Here is a 27,520-nt window from a genome sequence, read left to right on the forward strand (position 1 = left end):
GCTCTGGGTCTCTCTCTGAAGGTTCTCCCAGTAGTTGGTCCTCTGCCTGCGCGAATCTATTCAAATTTGTTATTGAAAAAGTGTTGCAACTGTCGCAAATTTGCATCGCGAGCATTGGCGAGTATTTCGTATTTTCGTGTTGTTTATTCGTCATGCTCCCGGTGTGTAAAGGCCTTAAACCCCTCAGGCTGGACTCACCTTTACCTTTTGCTATCAGCAACTGTGGAAGTTGCTTTGTGACCCTAATGTTGGTTTAATGTTGGAGGAGAGGATTTCTGTGAGGGGCTTGGGGTTTTGGGACGCTGCCGTTATTGGGCAGATTGACCGAAAGGCCATCAGGAGTCATCTCAGGCCTCGGTATCAGTGGGGATTCTTGGTGTTTGAAAGCTTTATCCCAAAGCAAAGCTCTGCTGATAAGCTCTTTGAAACCTGTGTGGCCACGCATACAACAGTAGAGTGCTCCCGATTTCCTCCATGTGAAAGCCTGTTAGATACGCCTTTTCTTTGCATTTCCTGTGCTGCTTGGTTACTCCTGAGTAACGTACACACAGGCAGAACACGACATATCAATGTGACCTTCAGCTTCTTCCACCAAGTTCGGCATTAGTTCAGCAGTGGAAGAAATGTCTTTGCCCAGAGCTTGGATATCAAGGGATTTAATTTGGCTATGGAGAGCTTGTCTGGGCCTTAATTGATCTTAATTAGCGGTCAGATCACTCGGCCGTGTGGAATTAGACCCGACACCTGCTCTGTATGAATATGCATCACAAGTCCTCCCTGCCTTCCCTTTCCTTTTTTCTCTCTTCATGCCTCTCAGTCTCTCCAAGCGTGTTGTTGACCAACCTTTTAGCTGCCTCAAATCTATAGCCGGACAAAGGGCTTTGAGAGGAGCTCAGACTAGGCCACGAGGACTATTGTGTTGTTAACAATGTTGTTTCGTCCTGGTGAACGCCGCTAATATTGTGTCCTCGGAGCTGACGTCTCTGTGTCAAGCAGCAGGCTGATGGAAGACTATTCGACAGCTGCTCATACGGCGTGGCGTGGTCGTGACTTTGAATAGCTATTCAGGATTCAGGATGAATTTCTAGGGAAGAACCTGACTGAGCATTCTAGTCACAAAAGGCTCTCATAGTGTTTTCCATTTGTAGGAGTGATGTCCCTGAACACCACTAACACTCATAGCCTCTGGAATAAACAACTGGCCCGCGAGAGGGTAGGGCTGTGTATTGGCAAGAACCTTGGCGATACGATGTGTATCATGATACAGGGGTTACGATTCAATATATTGCGATATATCGCGATACTGTAAGCAAGGTGATATATTGCAATTTTTAAAATGTCATTTTAGAAAAACTATCATAGTGTAAAGGACACACCACCACATGCATAAAATGAGTTAAAAAAAGTTTTATGCAATCACAACAATGGGATCTGCATTTGCATTTATCACAGTTCCTGTAACATCCAACATCAATACACATCCACTACTTTGAGAGGCAGCATATCTATCAAATGAAATAAGAGTATTGACTGAGTTTATGTTTGCATGTAAACTATTAGCCTAATGAAAAAAAGTTTTTGAGAATTGCTACAGTATCATAAAACATAATATCCCGACACGATACTGTATCGATTTTTTCCTTTCACGCTACACAAGAGAGTTGGGAGCAGCTTTAGGAACAGTCTAGCACTCTTGGTCCAGTTCTGACGCTGTGTTGTGTTCTGGTGTGGCTTTCTGAATGAGGTCCAGTTTGACTGCGCGACCACAGCTATGTGAACCGTAGACAAACGGAGGCATGTGTGTATTTTTTAGACCGACGGCGGTCTCAAGTTCGTCTCCGCTGGGAGACGGCAGAGAAGGTTTTTGACTCACTTTTATTCCATTTTAATTAGCGCCTCAAAACGAGATGCACATTTGGCCCCTCTGGCCCCTAGAAACTTAAAAAACAGCTTAGCCATGGCGCTAACTCTGTTTCCCCCGTGTAATTGCCTGTTTTTCGCACCAAGTCTTCGCTCGCTGGACTTTTTTCTTATTCACTCATGCATACACATTTACTGTATACACACACACACACACACACACTCTCTCTGCCTCCCCAGTAGCTGGCTGCCTCCCTGGCCCTTGGGTCATTGTGGTATTTAGGGTCAGACAAGAGCTCCAGTCATTGCGCCCTCCCCAGTGCCTCCCAGCCAGCAGCGCTGCAGCCATTATACGCCAGCTTGTCTGGCCCAATTGCCTCAAACAGCTATGGAAAACCGCCTTGGCTGCAACAAGCCCTGCATCCTCCTCCCAGCCAACGGAAAAGCAGGATATAGGAAAAACAACACAGTGGAGTAGTGGAGCCCTTTTTTTTGCAGTTGGGACTCTAAACGGATGAGAGCTATAAAACATCCTCCTCTCTCTGAGAGAGCTCTTCTGTTGAGTACCTTTTCACTTTTTCCTCTGCTGCTTTTTCCTCTTAGCGCTCCGTTACCCAAGGTTACCCCCCCCAGGAGGGCTGTGATTCGTCGATGCGTTCGAAGCCGGGAGGGAGTTTCCACGTGTCCTCCAGTGTGTCTGGGCGTGTGAGTCAGATGCGGTGCGTGTGTCGCTTTAAGACACAACCGAGCCTTCACAGGGAGAATCCACTCTGAGATCAGAGAAACACCAGCTAGAGTTCTCCTTTTGCAAGTTGTTCAAAGAGCTTTTAGATGAAAGCCCGTGGCCACAGAGGTAAGGGATGTTATGGGCTCTGTGTTTTATCTTTCTCTCCCTTTGTTTCTCCTGTTTACTGGATTAAGAGGAGGCTGAGGTGGAGAGGTTGCATTGTGTTTCCTATTGTCCAGATCCACAGGTGTGTGTTTGCATGTGTGAGCGCTCTTCAGTTTCCACCTGTGTCTGTTAGAAAGTGTAGTGTTTATCTCTACTGTGTGTGGTCTGCCGTGCTGTATAACCACATGGAGATACAACAAAGTGACTCTTCACAATCTCAGACTTTATCACTACGTTGTGTTTCAGGGTTGTCAGCATTTTCTGCATGACACACGTTCACTCCTGAATAACTGAGTTTGACAAACTTACCACGTTGTCTAAACTTTGTACCTCATGCTGAAGTTGCTGGATAATACGCTCTCAGTGGTATCCCATTGTATGAAAGTGTTTTTATTTTCTTGGCATCACTCTGGAATGGCGGTGGCATACGTGTATAAATCTTCCAGAAGGCTGCCATGTCACTTTTTGGTCGGGAGCCAGGCACAGAGTTTCTAAATGTATAATGAAAAAGTCCGAAAGACACTTAACACGCACTTTGATGGATGTTTGGTTGCTTTGGCTGAATCCGCCACACGGTAATATAGGCTTTCAGCGAGTGATTCATAGATTGACATTTCTCCTCACAAGCAAGCCACCGCAGGGATACTTTATATCTGGTTTGTATGACAGAAACTCAGCAGGAGTCGGCCCGGTCTTTGGCTCCACTATTTTCTCTTCTTCTTCTTCTTCTTCTTCTTCACTTCCTGTTGTTGTTTTTGTCCTGGAAGAACTCGTGTGGTTGTTTTGCATAAGTTTGAATATAAGCGTGTGTCTAAAAAGAGTGGAGCTTTAAGCACTGCTCCTTTTTAAGAGCTCAGTTGTCACGGCGCCAGGGGAAAGTGATAAGAGACAAGTCCCATGGGCTGTGATTTGACAGGAGGAAGGCGGTGTGATTGTGTTAACAGTCACTTCCAATAACAAATGACCTCACAGTTCCTAGTTCACAGCATAGTAATTCAAAAAAGCATGAAACATTGTTGGTGATTGAGATTATTTTCCACTTTATTTTGTTATTTGCATTGTTGATTTATCAGCATCAGAAGCACGTGGTTAGTCATATATATACCGGGTGTTCTCTTTTGGAAAACTGTTAAAAAAGTCCTGCAAGATTTCTGTATCTCCAAGGTTGTATGACAGACTAGGTTAAATAAACTGCACTAACAGCATCATGATATTACTGTGAGGCTAAGTTGTCTGGGGAATCGCCATGTGTTTCACACTGCTGGGTCAATAGTTTGTTCCTTCAGCTTCGGTTCCAAGGTTTAGATTCCAGGACACGGGGGTCAGAATTGCAAACGTGGTTCTTCATACTTTGACCAATGGGCTACCTCCGGGTCTGAAAAGTGAAGTCAATGCAGAAGTGCCTTAAACTTGCATTCTTTCTAATAGCCAGCAGGGGGCGACTCCTCTGGTTGCAAAAAGAAGTCTGATTGTTATAGAAGTAAATGAGAAAATGATCCTACTTCTCACTTGATTTATTACCTCAGCAAACATTGTAAACATGAGTTTATGGTCTCAATGGCTAGTTTCAAGTCTTCTTCAATACAGCATGATGTTCAGTTAGTAAATTATGGTCCCATTTAGAGTCAAATAGACCATAAAGCAGGGAATGCTTTGGGGCGTGGCTACCTTGTGATTGACAGGTCGCTACCACAGCGTTTTCGTCTTAGAACTTTAACCCTTTCACATTGTGTTTTCAGGTTGTCTAAGTCAATGGTAACCTTTTTGGTCGCCTAAAAAATGTCTTATTCAGCGTTTGGTTGTACTTAGCTCCACCTTCTCATTTCACTTCTGGTTGCAAAAAAACGAGATGGCAATGGCCAAAATGCCAAACTCAAGGTTTCAAAACGTCAGTCCACAAACCAGTGGGTGACGTCACGGTGACTACGTCCACTTCTCATACAGTATACAGTCTATGGTCCAGACTGAATCATCTCAACAACTGAAGAAGGCTGTTTGTGCCGCTACCAAGCTCAATCTGAACATGTACCAGCCTTGTTTTTAGCATTTCATCATGAACTAGACATTTGAATTTAGGCTTTTTATTTTTTGCCAGAAGAGTGCCTTTGACTCCCCCTTTTTGGTTATCCCAACAACTATTTGATGGATTGCCATGAAAGTTTGTACAGATATGGTCCGCAGAGGAATCATATTAACTTGAGTAATTACTGACTTTTCATCTAGCCCCACCAGCAAGTTTTAATTATTCCGGTGGAATATCTCAGGAGCCACTAGATGGATGGCACAAAAATTCATTTAGACATTCATGGTTCCCTGATGATATATCCTAATGACTTTGGTGAACCCCTGACTTTTGTCTAGTGTCATCATCATCATGTAAAAATTTGATCTCTCCCGGGTCAAGTCCGGTCGGAGACCTTTATTCTCCACCCTCTCGTGTCACTTCGGGTTTCAAAAAATGACGTACCAAAATGCTGAACTCGAGGCTTCAAAACGTCAGTCCACAAACCAATGGGTGACGTCACGGTGACTACGTTCACTTTTTATATACAGTCTACGACTTTGACGGAGGTTGCATAGCTCCTGTTCACCAAATGCACGGCGGTCTTCATGTAGGAAAAAAGGAAGTTTCTTCCTTAACACAATGCCCTCATGCACCTACTGTGTTTATACCGCGTCGAGGTGTGGCCCATTCCTAACGGTTCGCCCGAACTGCAGACCCACACGGTGCCAGACTAAACATAAAGCTTACGTGGGAGTCATCCAGGGGCAGCCCGAGAAGAATGCCAGGTCATGGGGTGTGTTAGGGTGGCAGTGGTCTCTTGGCCTCTGAGCAGATGGCCTGTAGGAAGCCTATTGACAAGAACAGAGGACAGGAGGGGAAGAGGGAGGGAGGGTTCAGACTGGAATCAGCGGTGGTTCGCAGCTAAAAGGAAGACTTGTCTTGTTGTTCTCCCAAAAAACAGTCGCACAATGCTGCAGTTCAAGTCGCAGGCAGCAGAAGGCAAACGTGTGTGTCTTTTAGCCTTGTGTGTTGGCACGCCTTTTAAGCCTTTTCATACCCACAACCCCGCTCTGTGTGAATAAAGTTTGGAAGAAAAGCGCTGAAAGAAAGCAGTCACTCTGACAAGTTCGACAACCAGCTTTATGCTTGACTCCTAGTGTTGTTGGCAGCTGCTTCCTTAGTGTTTACTCAAGAGAGAGCATTGTTTAGTTACTCTCCATTCATGTAGAGGGACTTCAAATTATTTTACCATCACTTTCTAGCATCTAGATGCGAGACAAACGGGGAACTGAGTAAGAAATATGCCAGTTTTCCTGCAGGTTTCTAGGTTAATGAAGGCGACTCAAATGCTTAGAGTTGGTCCAGTCATGTGCAGTTGACCATGCATTCATAAGTATTATCGGCTTGGATTAGCCTCAGGTCCATGTGAACCCTTGCCCCAGTTCACCCAATATGACAAAGCTGGAAATTAGCAGTGTGTTACTTGCAGAAAGCTGGATAGATGGGTTCTAGGGGTGTAAGAAAATATCACTGGATCGATTCTCCAAATGCTGTGTCAATTTTTAATTAACCTTTTAAAAATCTGATGGCCCGCTGGTGGATTCTGTCTTTTGGAGGTTGTAGCGGGCTCAGTTTTAAAGCTACAGCGAATGTACTGCCATCATATGAAACTAGAAAACCTACAGAATCCATTGTCATACTTGCATGTCACAAAGGAGGATAAATAATGCTCAAAGTTACGCTAAATTTTGGCGAGGAAAACTGCCATGGCCATTTCAGTAGTGGTCCCTTGACCTCTGACCTCAAGATATGTGAATGCAAATGGGCTCTATGGGTACCCACGAGTCTCCCCTTTACAGACGGTCCCCGGGGACCGTCTGTACAATAAGCTTTTATTTTGATGTTAATACAATGTACCAGAATTAACAAATATGTAGGATATTACTACTGACATTGATGTAATATTACGTGACAACGGCTGCTGTATTAGTCATGTGTTTACTACGTGTTTATTTGCATATGGGGTGGGGAAATGAGATCAGATCACAAGTGGCGACTGAAGACACATGTGGAGACGCATTTTAATGCCAGGTGTGAACAGACGTACTTAAAGCTGTCCACTTGTGATCCGATCACTGAGGACGCATGTTAATACCAGGTCTGAACAGGGCCACAATATACTGAATCGTAACCCCTGTATCATGATACGTACCGTATTGCCAGATTCTCGCCAGTACACAGCCCTAGTGGGTTCAGGGTTATAGTGCCTAGACTATTTCTCTCAGTATCAGTCCTGCTCTTCACCTTTTAACTCATGTTGAACGAAACAAGTGTCTGGTTAATCCTCTGATGAGCTCAGAGTGACGGTTCAAGTTCATTACCAGGCCTGCATGTCTCCGGCCAAGTTTCCACTGTGCTTTCAAGCGCTACTTTTTCACACTCATTCTAAACAGTTTAAAGAAGGAGAGAATAATGTCCTTGTGCGGCTCCTTGTCATTTTTTTTGTGATGTTAGTCTGGATCTTTGCCCCGTCCTTGAACTTCAGGATCCAGCGACTCCATATGCTTTACATTTAAAACATTCAAGTCCCCCTTGGAATTCCCCTCTCGTGTATGAAACACACTCTTTTTACTGTCGTCCATCTAGTCAGCCAACACTATTTAATCTGGCCTCACAGTCAAGGTGCATCCAAGCAGGAGCAGATAAACTCTTAATGCTGCAGATCACTTAATCCCGGAGGTTAGGGCTTTTGGCATGGGGGTGTTTACACTGTAACCTTACGCATTCTGTACGTGCGCTGCGAGGCTTAGTGGAGTTAGCACTATTTGAAAGCCTCCCCGGAGTGTGAGCTACATGCATGTAAGTGGGTTATATTACACACACACTAGACACGAGTCACGCTGCTTCTCAGATGATGCCCGGTGCCTCCGCAAAGAGAGCTCCTCAGCCGTTTCTGGTTTTGGATTCTTCCACCTCGGACAAATTTGGCGGTGACGAGTGAAAAAAAAAAAAGGACCAAGCTAGGATTCCAAGGTTTAAAAATAAACAGACGGGTAAACTGTAGCCGGCTTTCAAAAAGTTTCCCAACCCCGATCAAAGACGACGTCATTTACTTGAGGGGAGGTGGAAAAATGCTACTAATGTTTGGTTTGGGATGGCTGATTGAGGAAAGATTTGAGGGGGTGGAGTGAATTTTTCAACGAGTCATACTGTAGCGCCAGGGTGGCACTACTGTACACTGCTGTCTTGTGTAGTACAAAGCTCGGTTGATGCGATATACTACTGGGAACTTGGTTGGAGTGAAGTTCATTGGATCTGTTTAGGGCTGCATATTTTATAGAGAGGAAATGTTTTTGTCTCTTGGCTGAATCATTTTTTTCCAAACCTGTCAATAAGATGAATTTTTTTTTTTTTCATTTTCAGAAAATCTCAAACTACCACAAGTAAGATCTCAGATGCTGTTTTAGTATTGCTCTGGCTTTATTTATCCTAGTGAGAAACAAGTATGGCTGCCTTCCAAACACTGTTCTTCTCCCAAATGCTGCGGATTAGATCTACTCTTTAGCTGGCACTGGCACACCTGTTGTCAAACCCAGAGCTCATTACATGTGGTAAATTACAGTCCTCCTGTAGAAGGAGACTAAGCACTAAGTCTACTTCTCTCTCTGTGTTTCAGATGAGCCAGACGACAAAGGAATGAGTTTATTTTGAGGAACGAGGCGGAGGGAAGCTCGCACATAGGAGCTCCGATCTGAGAAGAGACTTTCTGACAGGTGAGTCTAAGAACTGGGGCCTTCAATGTCATTTTGCTTGATTGTATTTAACCCTGAATTTAAAATGTGTCCCTGTTGTACACATTAAAATCTGTCAATGCTCTTTTCACCTTCAACTCTTTCTTTTTACTATGGCCATTATTTAAACTTAGATTTCTTAAGGGGCTGTCTTTAACGCATTAACGCATATCACATACAACTAGAAAACCTAAGGAATCTATTGGTACCAATCATGTCATACTAGTCGGGTAGGAGGATAAATAACGCTCCAAACTTACGTTCAATTTTGGCAATGTGTTTTTTAAAACTGGCATGGCCATTTTCAAAGGCGTCCCTTGACCTCTGACCTCAAGATATGTGAATGAAAATGGGTTCTATGGGTACCCACGAGTCTCCCCTTTACAGACATGCCCACTTTATGATAATCACATGCAGTTTGGGGCAAGTCATAGTCAAGTCAGCACACTGACACACTGACAGCTGTTGTTGCCTGTTGGGCTTCAGTTTGCCATGTTATGATTTGAGCATATTTTTTATGCTAAATGCAGTACCTGTGAGGGTTTCTGGACAATATTTGTCATTGTTTTGTGTTGTTAATTGATTTCCAATAATAAATATATACATACATTTTCATAAAGCAAGCATATTTGTCCACTCGCATGTTAATAAGAGTATTAAATACTTGACAAATATCTTTTTAAGGTACATTTTGAACAGATAAAAAATGTGCGATTTATCGTGATTAAATATTTGAATCGATTGACAACTTTTTTATTACAACTAAACTGTTTTTAAGAAAGGTTTTCACGTTGAAGAGAGGTTTGTCTTGGTTCCTACTTAACTTGGTTCAAAGACTGTTGAAGCTGTTGCCCAATATGTAATCACATCACAGACGGCAGCCGATACAGTGTCTCAGCACTCTCATCTGTTCTAGCATCAACCCTGTAATGAAATGTCTGTCTGGTCACGGCTCTCCGTCACTAATGTATGAGTGTTGTGGACGGTCTGGAAGTGATTTCACATTGTCCTGAACTTTGTCACACATAACTACCATGACAGCCTAAATCCTGTTCATCTGACTTGACTTTTCTATAGGAAGAATGTAGTAAAATGAGCGGCTGAAGGGGGGGTAGACCATACAGGTTAATGACCAGATGTGATAGAATTACTTATAGCTATTCTCTTTGAAAGGCATGCGGAAGATATTAGACCTGCTGCTGTTTTGCCCTGGAAACAGTCACTAAATGATTCTGTGTGTGTGTATGGTTTTATGGGAGTGCAGTCATTATTGTTTACGAGTGATAAATTAATTTTATGTCTCTGATGAGCTGGCATTATGTCATACCATGTCATTTATATTATACTGCCTTATGTGTGTGTATCATGAATTTTCCAGAAGCATTATGCCAGTGACATTACGGTTTTGTTTCCCTTTTTTTTCTTATTTTTTCTTTCCAGGCAGCAATGGGGAATTCAGAGAGCCAATATAGCATCCAGGGCCCCAAAGGCACCAGCTTTGTCTTCCCTGGGAAACCGAAGCCATACGCGCTGAAGCTCCGCTCTGCCAAAGATGACTCTGTGTCGCCCCACACATGGTGGAAAAGCGCCCCGGTGGGCTCAGGGTACAAGGCCAGGTGTGTCGGCCGCGGCTGTCTGTCGCCTCCTAAAAGCCGGCCGCCTTACTCCCCTCGGCACTGTGACTACGTCTCGAAGGGGACGAGGGGCAGCCCGGGTGAGCACCGCTGGCATCGGTCGCCTGGATGTGGCATAAGAAAGCGGCACATGTCAGACGAGTACGGAGATAATCCATACGGGGCGGATCTTAATGGGCGCACTCTGAATGGACACAGTGATGAGCACGAGGCTTTGGAGGAGCAGAGCAGCCCACGGGTGGTGATCAAGAAGGATGGCAGCCTCAGGGTGGAGTTCACCAACACCTCGGGCAATCCCCTCCTCCTGAACGAGGCTACCGGCCCCGTACAGCTCCTTAAGTTCTCTCCCAACCTGGAGTCTGCCTCCACTCCCAGTCTGCCTGGCTCAAGCGGTAGCAGGCAGGACCGCGGCGGTCCACCGCCGGCTTCTACCTCCTCCACGGCCAGGACCAGCAAGGGGAGCTCCCTGAGCTCTGATGGGTCTTGGTATGACTCTCCCTGGGGGCCCAGCACAGAGCTGTGCGAGCAGGACCAACCCTGCTCTGCCGGCAGGACGCTAGTCCACTCGTCCATCCACCAGCTTGACGCCTTCACCGAACAGTCTCCCCCTGCGTCCATCACAGACCTCTACAAGGACTCCACGATGGCTGCCACCTTTCCCACAGCCAGGGACCTGTCCTCCCACTTACATGAGCTGCCACCAGGCCAGAGGCCACACAGAGCCTCTTTCGCATCGGTCCTGGATGTTCCACTGGAGGAGGAATCTCCCGAGTCCTGCCAGTACTCATCGTACACCCTGCCATGTCGCAGACCCAAAGCCCACACCATCAGCGAGGATCTGGACCAGTATCCTGACCAGGAGCAGGCCGGACCTGATTATGCCTTCCATAAGAAAGACTCCATCAAAAACCGCATCAGGCGCTTCAGTGACTGGACAGGAAGCCTCAGCCGCAACAAGAGGAAGTCTACGGTGAGTGCGGCCAGGATGGATTTAGGGGGTCATATTTATTTAGTTTTGTGCTCTGCAGTTTTTTGTAATGATTTACACTCCTGTATCACTCACAGGGTTCATACAGGGATCTTACCTGCACGGTATGTACAACAATAGGTCGCATAGATGTGGTGTTTGTAGTAGCCCCATAAATTATAACCCTCATAGTTTAAATAGATATCACCCTGTTTTTGTTGCCTTCTGTTGTCGCCTCACTCCTAGCCTTAGAGCTACAGCTTATTAGACAGGAGAGGCCATCAGTAACAGCCACGCACAGACAGTTTCCTGCCTGGCCATGTTTATTAAACTTGATCGCGAGGCCACAGCGGTGGTCTTGGCACGGCCAGGAACCAACCACCGTCCTCTGGTCCTTAGCACACTGCAACACCAGCTGTCCGGAGACGGGGCACAGTGGGGCGGCACAAAATGAAATTTGTAAGGCAGCCAGCGCTGGGTCTTGTTTGTTTTGTGTGAGGATGGAACAAGGATGAGAGGCGCTTCCTTATTACAATGCGTATGACATGGATGATCCTCGGAGGAAGAGAAGTTCAGGGCTGATGTACAGGTTTCACGATGACTGTATCTGGGTGCGTACATCTGAAGTGTTATTGCATACTGATTGTGATTAGTTGTTGAATGTAGAGTACTTGTCGCATGTTATTGTTTTCAGCTCTTTTGTTTTGCAGTCTTACGTACATGTAGGGCTGTGTGGGTGTTGGTTTAACCGAACGGTAGGGCTGGCGATATGGAGAAAATCAAATATCTCAATATGGATATTGCGGTTTTATTGTAGGGTTGACTATTGGTGCGTTCATAAGATATTTAGATACGATTTTTGATAACTTATCATCATCAGCAGCAGCTAGAACAGTCTGGTATGTTCAGAAAATTACATCGCTTTACTGTAAGCCTTTAAAACACTTACGATATTACGACATCCAAAAGACGCTATCTAGTCTCACATCACGATATCGATATTGATATATTGCCCAGCCCTACTGAATGGTATTATTAAGTGTTTTTCAGCCGTAGTGGTCATTAGCCTAAGAGCTGCACTTTTATTTAAAAAGGGTTTGAAGGTTTCAAGCTAACTGATGGCTGAAGTGTATAGACGTTTGGAAAAGGAGCAGGATGCTACAGTGAAATACTAACATATGAGACCCAGAGCAGACAGCTGACATATATATTTATATTTTTCCCAGTAGTAAAAGGATACTTGTACCGTGCACGCACGGGTCAGAGGAGAGTTTGGAAATAACCATAGCTTGTCTGCATGTTGGCTGCACGCAAGAACCATGTGATTTTGTCCTCTACAAACACTACGTTCTTAATAGCTTTAATTTGACATAAAAACATTTGCTGGATCTGAGCCTGAACTCATGTCCCTCTCCGTCTTTGAGGCTTGAAAGCGGTTGTTTCTGCATTAATTTCGTTTAGCTTTGGCTTGTAAAAGTTTTAAGAACACTGTTCGGGCACTGCCAAGAGAATAGCTGTAAGCCTTTGAGAGGCTCTGTTCGGGTGAAACTAAATCCTAGCTGAGGATTGAACCCCGCCCCTCCTCTAATGTTAATGAATGACTTATGGTTGTTCTGGCTGTTGTGTTGGTGCAGACTTTCTGGGCTCCCCTCCACGGCCCTTTTGAGAGTAAATCTGCTAATAGGGATTGGTGTTTAATCGGTTGGGTCTGACGACAAAAATAAAACAATCATTGTATTCAGATGGTATTTTCTTCTTTGTTAGATGAAGAATTTGTGAGCGTCTCCTCGTGCTTAACCAGAGGATAACGCTGAGTGAAATATATGAGATGCTTTCCCTTGACGCTGTCACTCCACCCAGTAGTGACAAATACACAGTAGACTGAGAGTATTCATTATAACTGTTACACAGCTTTCACTTTACATTAGTAATGTCTGCCTCTAAATCTCCTGCTCGCCAGGCTAATCTATGGCCATGTGTTGGCGCTTGACTGTTTGAGAGGGCAGAGCAGCACCCACAGATTTACTTCAGTCTTCGTTATCCAGAGATAAAGCTGGCCGAAGGTTGTTTTTTCAGAAATCCTCAAGAAACTTTTAAATGAGATGTGATTACTTGAAGAAAATAAAATCCGTTGCCAGCACCAGGTATTGTTGGCAATTATCGACATCGGCCGATATTCGCCTCGTTGACTGCCGTCGGCCTATCGGTAAATAAGATGACGATCGCCGATGGCAGTGGTCGATGTTTGTCTATTGTGTTGCATAAATTTTGCGCCCGCTAAATGTAAAAAAAAATAATCTTTTTCATGTGAAAGAAGGTTATATTAAAGATTGTTTCATACATTTGTATGATTGAATTTGTGCTCATTCAATGACCGTATAATGAAATACTGAATTACTTTAAAACGGCTCAATTTTTTTTTTTATAATGAAGATATCTTTGTTGGCACAAAAAAAGGAATAAATAACAACAACAACAAAAACATTGTTGGCAATTGGCTATTGGCCAAATTGGACTTTTAAACATCAGTATCGGCCCAGAATTTCCCAATCGGTGCATCCCTAGTTTTAGACATAAATGCTAAGAAGACTAAATTTCCATGAAGCTTAACAGCCAAAAAAAAAAAAAAAAGATTCAGTGATTGACTCTTGGGATTCTCTTTCTCAGTGACTGACGAGTCAAGTTCCTGTTAAAATCACAGAGGTGCTTCAAACTGGTCTTTGGACTGAACTTCCTCTGTTCTCCGGGGGCCGTTTTGTAGTCCTGCCAAACCTCCGTAACATATATCTCCAAGGGCTGTTCACACACACAGTGCCTCCTTTCAGCGGGTCCACCAAAATCAGGAGCACCTCCAGCTCTGGTTCCCCTCCACCTGAACTCCAGGGCTCTGTTGTGGGTTTAAAGGTCACGCCGCAACCCTGATGCCAAAGGCCAAGAACCTGCTTGTAATAATGAAAGGCAGCTGGAAGACAACGGGGAGAGGCTGGACACATTCGGTCTGTGTCAGCTAAAGGAAAATAGGGAGAAGCTGAAAAAAGACCCACCCTGTGCTCGGTACACATTTTCCTACAGCTGTACTATACAAATACTGTGTGTTTCACGGTGGCAGGTGGACGTAATGGTTAAACAGAAGCTGAACACTGTGGGTTCAACGGGTTCATTGCTGCCCCGGAGCTAAAGAGGAACCTGCAGGAATCAATAAATCACCTTGCTGTTGTTTTCTATATAATATTAGTATATGCTTTTGAGCACCATTCTAGTGATTTGCCGATGATGTTGGCAAGTTTAAATTGTTTGCTAAGTACCAACAATAGTAATAGCATTAATAAAAGACATAGGAGCAAAGACGGAGGATGAGCTCCGGCAACGATGGCACATACTCCGCGTCTGCATGTTGAGAAGCACTCCACTCTGTTGCCAGGGGCACAATCAATGCCGCAATCTAGTCGAGTGTAGGTAGGCTGTCATTAGGCATGAAAGAGTGCAATTCCACCAAGTGTTCATTTGAGGAGTTGGGAAGCCACAGCAGACCTCAAATGACGTGAAATTGTCTGAGCCTGGAGGGTTTCCAACCTCCCAGGTGCCAGCGCAGGGAATTTGTCCCACTTTCTCAGCCCCAGCGAAAGATTTAGAGACTGTAATGCAGACTTTGAAGTAGGTTCGAGTGGTGCGACTAGATTTTTTCTAAAGTTTCTCCTCCACTTTTGCGGCGCCTTGGGGCTAATTGGAAGGAACACAGTTTGATCGTTGTCCCAACGTAAGCTCGTATAGAGAGGTGTGTACATCTGGGGGCGAACATGGTGTGTTTTTGCATAAAAGTAGTCTGGAATAATAATTCTGTTAATTAATTTGGGAATCTCCAAACCAGTCCTACGGCTGTTGCAATAACTGCAATATTGCAATACCGCGCTATTGACAAGCCAACCGCAGGGGAAGGCAAGCAACCGCCACAACCGAACACAATGGACAATGGACAATTTAGGAGAAATTAATACACGTAAATCGGCAGGTCCGTCCTCTCTCCCTATACGTGCTTCCGACTTCCCTTCATCCAGAGCAAGTACTCTACCTTGTGCTGACATTTTTACTTCTGCGGATATTCCGTATCATAGCAACCAGACACAACCAAAGCGTCTCAATTGGAAAAAAAATGCTGCGCCTTATTGTTCTTCTGTGTTCTGCATTTAACAATAAACACGTATTTAAATAGTTTTAAAACTGTCATCTTTGTCATTTACAAAGCAACAATATACCTAATAATAGCCTAACAATAAAGCTTATTTATATAGCACTAAAATCAGGTTAAAAGAAGCAAAGAAAATCAATAATACCGCATATCGTGCTGTTGAGCCAATCATTATCACTGTAGGGGAAATTCCTTCGCCGCGACAGCCCTAACCAGTCCAACACCTCCAATGCGGACTAATCAATGAGACTGTTTGGATATTGTTTAGTTTCCCCCACATGGTCTGTCCTTCATCCTCTAACATCTCATGCTCCTCTCACCTTTTCTAAACCTTTTGTGCCCCATCAGGAGACCAGGTACAAGGACCTGACCGATGCATTCGATAGCGGGGTCGACGGCCTGACCGCAGACACCAGCTCCCCCTCTCAGGTCTCCAGCCTCCTCTGGTTCCCGGGAGCCTCCCGGGCCCAGTCATCAGGAGCCATTCACCAAACCACCAGCGACGCCCTCCGCCAGAACATCTACGAGAACTTCATGAGGGAGCTGGAGACCGGCACCGGACAGGGAGGAGGCGGCGAGAGGAGAGACCCGTCCACGGGCACCGAGGAGGGGGAGAGCAGCAGCGAGTCGGCCGAGGGCTCCCTGGAGGAGCTGGATCTGCTGTTTGAGAAGGAGCAGGGGGTGGTCCGACGGGCCGGCTGGCTTTCTTTCAAACCCCTCGTCACCCTGCACAAGGACAGGAAGCTGGAGCTGGTGAACCGCCGCAAGTGGAAGCAGTACTGGGTGACCCTGAAAGGTGAGCGTGAGGGAAAAACAATTCTGCACCTTTGAAATTAAGTCAAAAATTGTGCTGACTTGTGGTTTTAAAATAATTCACAGGTAAGTAGATTATCCAAGTTTTAGTTCCATAATTCAGTTTTGAAGGGGTTCCTCTTTGTTCTTCCTCTTAACAGCAGTCGTGTCCTTGACAATGGCGTCACACTTTACGTTGAGTGACTGTCATTTCTCTCCCACCTTAAAAGCTTAAAGGGAATTACGCTGTTATGCTTCTGGCCAAATGGATAAAATTCAAACCATGCATGCTGCTTTTACGACACTGCTAAGTATTTACTGAAGAGCACCTCTGGGAAGTTACAAAAAAAAATAAAAGGTACAAGCAAGGACACTCTTATCATTTGTGGCCTTTTGGGAGTATGTAAAACTTCTTCTGTGTATACCCCAGTCTTGCAGAACTTAATTTGTTAGATGTTTTCACAAGGACATTTTGTCTGTTAAACATTATGTGACAGCTGTAAAAACTCTTCCAGTCTAGAGAAGCTTGTTCTCTGCATCACTTACTCATGTATATCTGTATTTCTACCCCGTCTTTTCCAGGATGCACGCTGCTGTTCTACGAGACTTACGGCAAAGGCTCTCCGGAGCAGGAGCTGTCGCCTCGCTACGCTCTCCTGGCCGAGGACAGCATCGTCCAAGCCGTCCCCGAGCACCCGAAAAAGGAGAACGTCTTCTGCCTCAGCAACTCGTACGGAGACGTCTACCTCTTCCAGGTGAGGCGCGTCGGTCGACACACTGCTCCTGATTTAGATTTCCTTGAAATTTGATTGCTGATATTTGGGAGAGTCAAATCATCAGTGGTACATCTTATGAATGTTTTGTCATGGATGACAGATGACAGTAAACACATTCTACAGCAGTGCACGGTTGCAGTACATGGTTGTAGTTGGAGCGTAGCATGGGGAAATTACCAATTTGTGAAGGACTTGCAAGCAAAGTGCCCAAACTTTCCAGCGAAGAGGTCTGAGAGCACATCCTATTTGCCCCGTTGTGCTTACTGACCTACATATCACTACCAAATTCATGCCTAGCCTCAGTTCTTTCCGTGTAGCCACCTCCATTACAAGCCCTCCCGGACTGCTGCAGTATGTCGCGGTGTCCAGACATCTAATAAAATAGTTCTGTGAGGAGCTGACACGGCCCCAGAGGCAAGCAGAGAGAGAATCGGCTCTGTAACATGAAGGTTTCATCCTTTTTGTTTCCACTCACATGGCCTGTTGAGCTTTCTCAATCTAAAGGGGGTTCAACGGATTTCTCAACCAACCCGCTGCCTCCGAGTGAACGGCCTTATAAAGACAGAGTGATAATCATGAAACGGCTTATTAACAGGAAAAATGTGCGTTTGATTTCAGCAACAGTTCATAACGTGCTTTCTCATAGAGGCACTGTTAATCATGTGTTCTTCTATTGATCCTGCAAAGCCCAACATGACACCCAATGATCTTATTGTGATATATGGTGGGATAACACAATAGCAGCGGATTGGCAATCCTAGCAGATCTCATCAGGCTTTGCGTCTCTGAAATCCAGCTTGTAACAGGAATATTGGTCTTTGCTACTTCATCAAATCGAACTCCGTGTCCCTATTTGCCCTGTCCAGGCCAGCAACCAGACCGACCTGGAGAACTGGGTGACAGCCATCCATTCTGCCAGCGCCTCGCTGCTGGCCAAGCGCCAGGGGAAGGAGGACACGGTGCGCCTGCTGCGGAGCCAGGTCCGCGGCCTGCTGCAGAAGATCGACATGGACGGGAAGATGAAGAAGATGGCCGAGCTGCAGCTGACGGTGGTCAGCGACCCCAAGAACCGCAGGGCCATTGAGAACCAGGTGAGGTGGCGATAATGATCCTGATAGTGAGACAAACCAATTTCCCCCACAGAGACAAATAAAGTATATATCTAGTTGAATCGGCTGGAATTTATACCAGCATGTATCGCATTTTTACACTGCATTATACATTTCATGCCCTTGGGACAAATCTCCCTGAAAAAAATCTGCTGGGTTACTTTACAGCATTGATCGATCAGGTGGCGTGACGCATGCTTCTTTTCACGCATGTCATTCCACGTGATACGAGTAGCAACCACATGGTGTGCCCCACTTAATTTTTACTGATTTTGTCACTGTGGTACCAAGCCTGTGCGTTATTTCTGTCTGTGGGTGGGTGAAGTGGCCTAAATGCATCAGTCCCCGAATGCATCGCGAGGGGCCCAGGGGAGCAGCTCGCTCCCCGAGCATCAGATTGAGATTCCAGATGTTTTCCTGGTAATGGGCTCTCAACATGCATTATCCTCCTCCTCCTCCTCTTCCTCCTCCTCAAAGCCTCAGGGAGAATCCAAAGCACCCGGCGCTGTGCTGTAGCCTACATACAGCAGATTACTGATGGGTATAAAAAGCCCATAATCTATAGCGTAGCAAGATACTTTTACTAGAAATTGGTGTTTGTTGTGGAATGTGAGGGAATCCAGCTGCTTTTTTTTTTTTTTCACCTGTGACTCAGGTCGTCATTAACTTGAAGTGCCTCCTACTTATGCGTTCTGCCTCTGCGTAGCCACGTGGGTTGGTGTTTTGGTCGACTGCTCATGTCCATATGAGCTGACTGCTTCTACTCTATTAAAGCAAAATGGATACTTATTGGAAGGGCTGTTCATTTGGTCTGTAGTTAAAGGGCCCTGAGTGGAAATATGAGTGTATTTTTTTATGGAGAACAAGCAAAGCTAGAAGCTGAACAGCTCGCCACAGTAATCACAGATGGAGATGTCACTGCCTGCCTGCGAGACTCGACTGACTGTGTGATCTGTTTCCAATTAGCCAGTATACCACCTCAGAGAAGACAAAGAGACAGCCGGGGTTGGAGTCAATGATAGGGTCAGAGGGGGTATGGGACAGGACTCCGATACAGGCGCCCCAGGGCTGATGATAGATTTAACGTTTCGGTGGGGTTGTCTAGCATCAACAGGGCACCACTTTGATGTACCCCCACCCCCCTCCCATGTCTGCTGAAATCAGTGCCAGTAGACCTCTTTTGAAGACTGCCTTTGCCCCCTTTCACACGCTCACGCTCACGTACACACACTGTGCGATCAAGTTGCATTGAAAGACTTATTATCCATTAGGGCTTTCACAGGGGAACCGAGGGCAGATGTTAAAAGAGGGGGAATAAGAAAAGATGAGAATCTGTTAAAAGAAGCCGAGCTTAATGGCTCTGAAATGAATGTAAATAAGTTGTGCACGGCGGCCAGATGGGCCCAAACATGCCTCGCTTTTTTTCACTGATGTTGGTTGATCGTCTCGCTACGAGCATTCAGGCCCTGCTGGATGCATGAAGCAGTAGACTGCATGCATCAGTGATGCACCCCTGATATGAATCATCAAATCAAATTTTCTGCACAGGACTATTTTAGAACATCCCCCTGAATGAAGACGTGAATATTTGACTGTTGACAAACGGATCCAGATGGCGTGTAAAATCAGAAGCGTGCTAGGATCTTGTGTGATAGTTATACATAGAGATGTGAGTTTTTCCCCAAAGCAGCAACTCTCCTAAATTTGTCTTTGCTTTTGAGGAAGGAGCTTATCTGATTTACTCGGTAATACCTCCCGCCCCATCTGAAGTCATCTTCAAACCACTCAGTGGAATTAATTCACAGTTCCTCCAGAACACCGTGTTATTCAGCCTACTGCGTAATGACCCAAGAATAGCAGGATGAAAATGTTCTTTGCTTACTTACTATCAGAGGATTTAAGTCTTTGAGTTCGGGTTTACCAGGGTGATGCCAAGAATTAGACCTGACACGAAGGTCTTTAGACAAGTCAAAATGTAAAAGGAATACATCCAACAAACACAGGGCCACTGTTTGTGTCCCGTGTGTTAAGTTTCACTTTCACGTTACAATCAGCTGTTCGTCCGTGTCTCGTGTTCACAACGTTCAGTTTCATTCTCACTTTACAAACGTAATAGTTTTAAGCCCAATCATGTAGTTCTTCCTAAACCTGTGTTTTTTTTTTTTTGCCTAAACTTAGAGTGATGACAAGGGGTGTGACAAAGTGTCAGTATGTGATGAGTTGGGATGAGAACATGTTGAAATAGCTTGTAATTATAAGTAGGCCACATAGTAAAACGTGACTGTGACTGAGTGGAACAAGGGTGTGTTTTATTGTGTAGGAATTCAACTTTTTCATTTATAAGAGGAAAAATGGGACGCTTATTCTTACAAAAGTCCTGTGTGCCCAGCATGTAGGAGGGCTACGTTGGCCGACGTGAAAACATGAAAACGCGAATGGCCCTATCTAGAGCGAGTGTTTGGTTTGTCCGTTCTGGGCTACTGTAGAATCATGGCGGTGGACTTTGTGAAGAGGACCCGCTCTGTATGTAGATATTAACGACTCATTCTAAGGTAACAAAAACACACAGATTTGTATTTTCAGGTGATTACACACTAAAGAAAACATACTTATTAATATTATATTCCATTTCTGCAAATGTTCCACCAAAGGACAGAACTTTCAAAAACTTTTGTGACTTTGCTGTTATTGGAGAGATAAAATTTGATATGTGGGTCCATTGCCACTCTTGCTTTGCGAAGAACTAATGCCGTACCATAGTGTTTGAACAGTTTTCCAATTATTTAAATAACTGACATGCCATAATGCAAGGTCGTCTGCAAGGCATGCGGATTCTTAGCAGTTGTCCTCATGGTCCAAGTCTGGAATGGAAATAATGGCCCAATGTCATTGACTCACGGCTTGTTAACCGAGGCCACCTGCACAGCTACACCCATAGGCGTTTTTATGGGTTTAGCACATAGCCCAGTATGGTCCCATGGTGATCTCTGTGCAAGTTCTTCCTTTAAGATGTTTAAAATGTCAGAGGATCATAAAACACCAACCCTCATGTTCCTCCTCAGCTTGTTCCTAATTCTAAAGAATGCCATCAACGCCAACGAGACCTAATAGCGCAACGCCAAAGAGTGCGTTATTGTAAATGAACTCACAGGGCAGACGAGACCTATTAAAGTCAGTTGTTATAGAGGGTTGTTTAACTTGAGTGTTCTCATTAAAAGCAGTCTCCAGCCAACAAAATAAGCACTTTCTCATAGCTTGCATAGTGCAAACAAGGATAGGGGGGAAAGCAACTGTAAACTGTGTGTGTGTGTACTGCGTGTTTTTGTGTGCAGGGTGGAGATTTAACGGGTGTACTGTGCAACATCACCACTCTCTCTAGACTTGCATAAAAAAATGGGCATTAGGATTTACTGCGCGCACTCTGACTCCTCTGCTAGATATGCAGTCCCCCCCTCGCTATCAAGCCTCCTCCAATGTGTGCCCTCACCCTCAACCAACATCTGCAAGCAATTGCGGCTTGATGGAAAACCCTCGATTGACCCTGGATCTCCCTCTTTGAGTCTCCCTTTCCTGCCTCCCCTCTCCTTTACCTCCTCTCCACTTTCTTTTCCCAGCTACCCCCCTCAGAAACAGCCAGAAAATTCACATTCAGAACATCTACAAAAACCTGTAAAATCTTCCTTTTCCTTCAGATCCAGCAGTGGGAACAGAACCTGGAGAGGTTTAACATGGATCTGTTTAGGATGCGCTGCTACCTGGCCAGTCTACAGGGCGGAGAGCTGCCCAACCCAAAGAGCCTGCTGGCAATCGCAAGCCGCCCCACCAAATCCACCCTGGGACGCCTGGGGATCTTCTCCGTCTCCTCCTTCCATGCACTGGTGAGGAAGCAGAAAAGACAGATGAATGACTAATACATAAAAGCACAATACAGAATCAAAGGTCCAGCGTTGTGTTCTGATTGGATGCTTTTTTTTTTTTTTAAACATTCCTTTTTTGTGTGTGTGATACTTAAGTTTGAATTTACTTGATGTGAAACAGTAACCTTGAAAATCTTTTAATCATTTATTAGTAAAAAGCATTCAGCCAGCACTCCCTTTGTGCATTTCTGGAGGAAAATAAACCCAATTAAGATGGTCTGATTAGACAGGATTTTTTTTGTAGAGCTTGATGATTGCAGTTCTGATAGTGTGCATCTGTTCAGATCTGTTCCAGAGATGAGGCCACACTCAGACGGCGCTCGGTTTCCCTGACTCACAGACAGCGCAAGAGAGGCCTTTTCTCCTCGCTCAAAGGCCTCGACAACCTCACGAAGAGGGGCCGGGACAAGAGGCCCTCTGCGGCACAGGTAACACTGAACACGCACACACAGATCTGGGTATTAATTAGATATAATATAAGTAGAATATGTTAGTAGCGATTTCGCTAATGAAATAATTTATATTTCACTTAATGCTGGGCACACACCACACGAGAATCAAGCTGATCAAGATGGACCTCAGAAATGGAGGACCAACTTGTTGATTTTTGTGGCACCAACACAAGTGTTTAACGTGTCTCCATGACTTCGTCCATTATTTTTCTTTTTTCTTCATGGATTTTCAGTACAATGTAGTGCAAAAACTAACTTCACTAATTCGTCCTGCCTAAATTCATGTTGTTTTGTTTGGAGTCAGGACTCTTGTTCATGTTGTTCATGAATGGAATCTGTTAGTGTGTGGTGTGCTGTTAAATGTTCCTCACCACACACTATAGGAACTAAACTGTTAAATTTAACAACATGTCGTTACGTGTGGGGTCTCTCACACTTTCAAAATCTTTTAAGATTTAAAAAATCTTTTTAGTGTGGGCCAGCCTTAAATCAGATAAAAACAGAGATGATGATAGATTACCTGCTCAACTTATCATCAGTATTTTTATGTTCTTGTCAGTGTTGACAGCCTGACAGCAGCTCTTAGACCTCGAAGTGACGCTAAAGTAATGAAACTCTTCAGGTGGCCTGGATTAGCAGACTTGAAATGCAGGGAAACTACCCACACGCATAGACATAATAACATGAGCATGCAGAATTCATATGCATGCATGCACACAGTGATGAGGTATACTCTTGGGACGCACTGTTAACGGAACAACCTGAAAGCATGTTGCCTTATTGCCTACTGGCATGCACAACGCCTGCGTTGACATAAAAGAAAGAAAGCAAGAGATTGGTAGAGTCATGCAGCACATGTCCCCCCTAAGGAGATTTTATTAATTAGAAGCACATAAGCTCACGTCCCCGTCCCTGTCCCCCACCCCCTCTGAGTGCACATCTCCCATCAACATAAACACAGAGGGGCATTCCTCTCCCAGGTGCAGAGTCTAAATCCTCTCAGGTTAGTAATTAGACTCATACAAGCTGGTTATTTATTGATACAGAAATCCACCACTCTGTACCCTGAAGGTGCAGCCCTTGAGAATACTCCACTCTTGGTGGTCTATTTTAAGAATCGCCACAGGAAACACTCATTTGCTCGTCTTTTATAGGCCGTTCATTAGCAGACAGTATAGGAAAGGGAGAGGAGGAGTGTGGTTTTGGCAACCTACCTTCATTTTTCTTGATGCTGTGATGTCAATATGGAGTCTTTATTGTTTCGGAGCCACTCATGTTCTCCAGTCGGTGACTCTTCTGACTGCTAACAAAACGTTCCCTGTCCTGTTTCGCTTGCTCTTATCTAGCATCACCCGTCCCACCACCTGCTCTGTGATATTTATGTTTGTGCATTTGCACACGTCTGTCACCGACTAGGTATGTGCGTGCGTGTTATTATTTTCCCGGGGAACTCCAGCCGGCCGTCCTAATGAGGCCCAGTTCCATTTCGCAGTGCAGAAGGCCAAGGTGGCGCTGCAGCGCTCGCATGAATTATTGAAAGCCATGTGTGGTAGATGGCATTCTCCACTCTTTTCCTCAGCCCCGCAGACACCAGCAGATGGTTGGTGTAAAGACACTAAATATTAAACAGCCTCCCTTTTATTATTTTTTTCCCCCAAGTCCACCTTCTCTTACAAGCTCGTTTTAGTGTTTTTCTGGTATTTTTTTTTTTTTTTACAGAGAGGCTAATCAGGAACAAAAAATGGCTGGTGAGAGGTTCAAGGGATTTTTACAGTGCTGGATTTTCATGGACATCTGCTATTTTTGTGTTGTTTTTAGGGCTGTTGATCGCTTCGAATATTAAATCACGATTAATTGCATAGTTAATCGCGATTAATTGCACGTTGTACCTGATCAAAATGCACCTTAAAGGGAGATTTGTAAAGTATTTAATATTCTTATCAACATGGGAGTGGGCAAATATGCTTGCTTTATGCAAATGTATGTATATATCTATTATTGGAAATCAATTAACAACACAAAACAATGATAAATATTGTCCAGAAACCCTCACAGGTACTGCATTTAACATAAAAAAAATGCTCAAATCATAACATATCAAACTCAAGCCAAACAGGCAACAACAGCTGTCAGTGTGTCAGTGTGATGACTTGACTATGACTTGCCCTAAACTGCATGTGATTATCATAAAGTGGGCATGACTGTAGGTCTATCAGTGTCTTCTCACTAACTTTAAAACTGAGGCCGCTACAAACTAAAAATCACAAGTTACATAAATGCGTTAAAGAAATTAGTGGTGATAAAAATGAATTTGCATTAACACGTTATCATTGCGTTAACTGTGACAGCCTTAGTTGCTTTCCTTTTTTGCAAGAGCCAAAGATCATTGATAGTGTTTTTGTGGCCAATTGAAATGACATCATCAGCTCCTTGGCTGTTCTCTCGTGTACTGACGAGACACGTGTTTGCTGCAGAAGGATTTGGACAGCGAGGCCATCTGAGGAGCCAAACTTTCCTCCATGCACTTAATCTGCTGTTACCTTCTCGGGTTCTCAGACTGTGCTTTCTCCCAGATTTCCGAGATATCCTCTTTCGGTGCTTTCCTCCCTTTTGCTCTCCGTTTATCCCCCCTTCCTCAGACTCAAACACCCTATCTTTTTTTTTTGCCTCTACTTATTTAATCTCATAAAGCTAGAGTTTCATCTCACTCTCTCCCCCAATTTCTCCCACCGTTTGTCTTTCCGTTTTTCCCTCCAGCCTCATCCTCTTTCTCTCTCAAACCTCCGGTTTCTCAGAGCATAAACATTAGAGCGTTAGCCGGCGGACCTTCTCCCACAGTTTCCATACTGACTCATCTGTGTTGACTAAGCCTAAATCCCATTTACCACCGCAACGCCGCGCTCGACAACCTTGCCCCAAAGTCATGCTCTCCCCCCCGTCTCCTTCCCTCTTGTTTCCTCATCTCTCATCCGTCTTAGGAGAGCTATGTATACAGTAAGGAGCCGGCCGGCAGTCGGCTGTGGGAAGTAGGCCAGAAAGGTTCGAGGATTTGTGGGAGAGTTGGTAAAGCCTTCTAAAATTAGTCAGTTTACGGCGAAGTTTGTTTACAGACGCTTTTATAAATGTACTGGAGGGAGAGTTACTCTGCTGCTCAGGGGTTAGATGAGGCTTCGTACTACCATAACGGGAGCGAGAGAGGTTTTTCTGATTGTAAAGGGAACTTCTTTGGAGAGAAGTAATCCTGAGCCTTAGAAATAGGAATAGCGTGTGCAAGTCTCTTCCGTACGCCAATTCCTCTCTGTACAGGAAATGCAGCTTCAAGTCTAGGGGTGTAAGAAAATATTGATACACATGAATATCCCAATATTATGTTTTATTGCGATACTGTATCGATTCTCCAGAACGCTGCATCAATTTTTATTTAACCTCTTAAAAATCCGACTACCTGCCGCTATTCTGTCTTTCTGAGTTTTAAAGCTTCAGTGAAGGTACTGGCAGCATATAAACTAGAAAACTTAAGGAATCCATTGGTACCTACCATGTCATACTTGCATGTCGCGATGTAGGTTAAATAACGCTCCAAAGTTACGCTAAATTTTGGCGAGGAAAACTTGGCATGGTCATTTTCGAAGGGGTCTCTTGACCTCTGACCTCAGGATATGTGAATGAAAATGGGTTTTTATGGGTACCCACGAGTCTCCCCTTTACAGACATGCCCACTTTATACTAAGCCCATGCAGTTTTGGGCAAAAACCATGCAGTACAAATGTGTTATTTTCACCTATTCTAAAATGGTGTATTTGAATATTTCTGCATACTGAGGTCACTAAACAGTCTTAGAATTGCATAAATTGGGTATGACGGGAAAGCTGAGACTCTTGTGGATCAAATGAGTCCAATTGTATTAATGTGTAATGTTAGTCCCCATAGTAGCCATTTCACATAGTGACTTTTTATACTCAGATGGTGGTGTGTTCTCTTGCAATATATTGCCTTGCTTACAGGATCAAAATGCCCCATTTCTGTCACCAGCTGTGCCACCTATCACGCCTCTCCTGCCCGATGACAAAGTATCTCAGCAAAGCCTGATAACTGCAGCCTGTTAGACCGAGGGCTGGAGTTACACCCTCACATAACGGATGGCTCTGTGTCACTGCTGTATTATAGAGTTGTTAAAGCCCTCTGAGGCTGCACAGTCACCTCCAGCACCGGGCTTAGCCAGACACAACACGCCTTACAACCACAAGCCGGGTAGAGGATCTGAAGAGGAGAGTTTGAGGGAGAAGAACGGGAGAGATTTCTACACTAAGGGGTGGATGTGGTGATGGAGGGGGGAGCGCTTGCCCTCCTCTCATCTGTAACCGGACTTCCCCCCCCCGCCCTCCTTTCATCTCTCTGCTACACAGAAACCACTCAGTGTCCGTACACACCCCCCATCCACTCACACGCACGGCACATTTCCACCATTGCACCTTCAAAGGCTACAGACCCCGTTTGGGAGCAGTATCAAAGCGCCGCACTCGCCACACGTAGTTTTTAATTAACTACATAATAGCACCGTGTGTGTCTAATATTGTGTTGCCGAAGTTTGCTGGGCACTTAATCGCTTATGAGTCAATCAGTGTGGTGCCCCTCTGTCTGTAACTAAACTAAACTGTGTGTCTCTCTCGGTTTCAGATCTTTGAGAGCGACGCTGGAGGTCAAACGTACGCCCTGCCTCCTAGGAGCACTGAGGTGAGTCAGAGCGTCCCGTAACTTTTGTCCTCTATGGTTTGTGGATCTTTGATATATATCTTTTAAAAAATTCCAACCGCCATCTGTCATATCCATCCCGCGGTACCGTTTTACGAGCTGAATTACGAGTTTCAGCGTGAAGTAGCCGTGGCAGAAACATGTCCGCTGTTACTTTGACCTCTGCAGTCTTTCATGGCTTTGATAGTGAGCTGTGTAAAGATAGTTTTACACATAGCGCGTGTGTGTGTGTGAGGGGATCAGAAAGTGTGTGTGTGTCTGCCTGTGTATATTACCTGTCCAGGATCAAAGCGGAGATTCCTTTCATGTTGATCTGCAGGTGTCTGAAAGAGCACATCTAACAAGAGGTTTTTTTACAGCGTGTTAAACTGCGGCGCGGACAGGGCG

General features: G+C 44.8%; 1 protein-coding gene across 4 annotated transcripts in view; it reads left to right on the forward strand.

Moving 5' to 3' along the window:
* The window catches only part of tiam2a (TIAM Rac1 associated GEF 2a), a 108,733-nt gene that overhangs the window by 46,095 nt on the left and 35,118 nt on the right, over positions 1 to 27,520 (forward strand). For 2 of the 4 annotated variants that reach the window (XM_037746296.1, XM_037746295.1), the window contains exons 2-9: positions 8,434 to 8,530; positions 9,989 to 11,152; positions 15,684 to 16,131; positions 16,710 to 16,882; positions 17,770 to 17,994; positions 21,705 to 21,890; positions 22,214 to 22,357; positions 27,059 to 27,115. In XM_037746296.1, the coding sequence (XP_037602224.1) occupies positions 9,995 to 11,152; positions 15,684 to 16,131; positions 16,710 to 16,882; positions 17,770 to 17,994; positions 21,705 to 21,890; positions 22,214 to 22,357; positions 27,059 to 27,115 (2,391 nt within the window). In that variant the 5' untranslated portion in view covers positions 8,434 to 8,530; positions 9,989 to 9,994. Of the gene's footprint in view, positions 1 to 2,614; positions 2,714 to 8,433; positions 8,531 to 9,988; positions 11,153 to 11,637; positions 11,761 to 15,683; positions 16,132 to 16,709; positions 16,883 to 17,769; positions 17,995 to 21,704; positions 21,891 to 22,213; positions 22,358 to 27,058; positions 27,116 to 27,520 lie in introns of those variants that run through there. The other 2 variants (XM_037746298.1, XM_037746299.1) reach the window with 2 other exon arrangements.

The sequence above is a fragment of the Sebastes umbrosus genome, chromosome 16 (genome assembly GCF_015220745.1).
Source record: "Sebastes umbrosus isolate fSebUmb1 chromosome 16, fSebUmb1.pri, whole genome shotgun sequence".
Lineage (NCBI taxonomy): Eukaryota > Metazoa > Chordata > Actinopteri > Perciformes > Sebastidae > Sebastes > Sebastes umbrosus.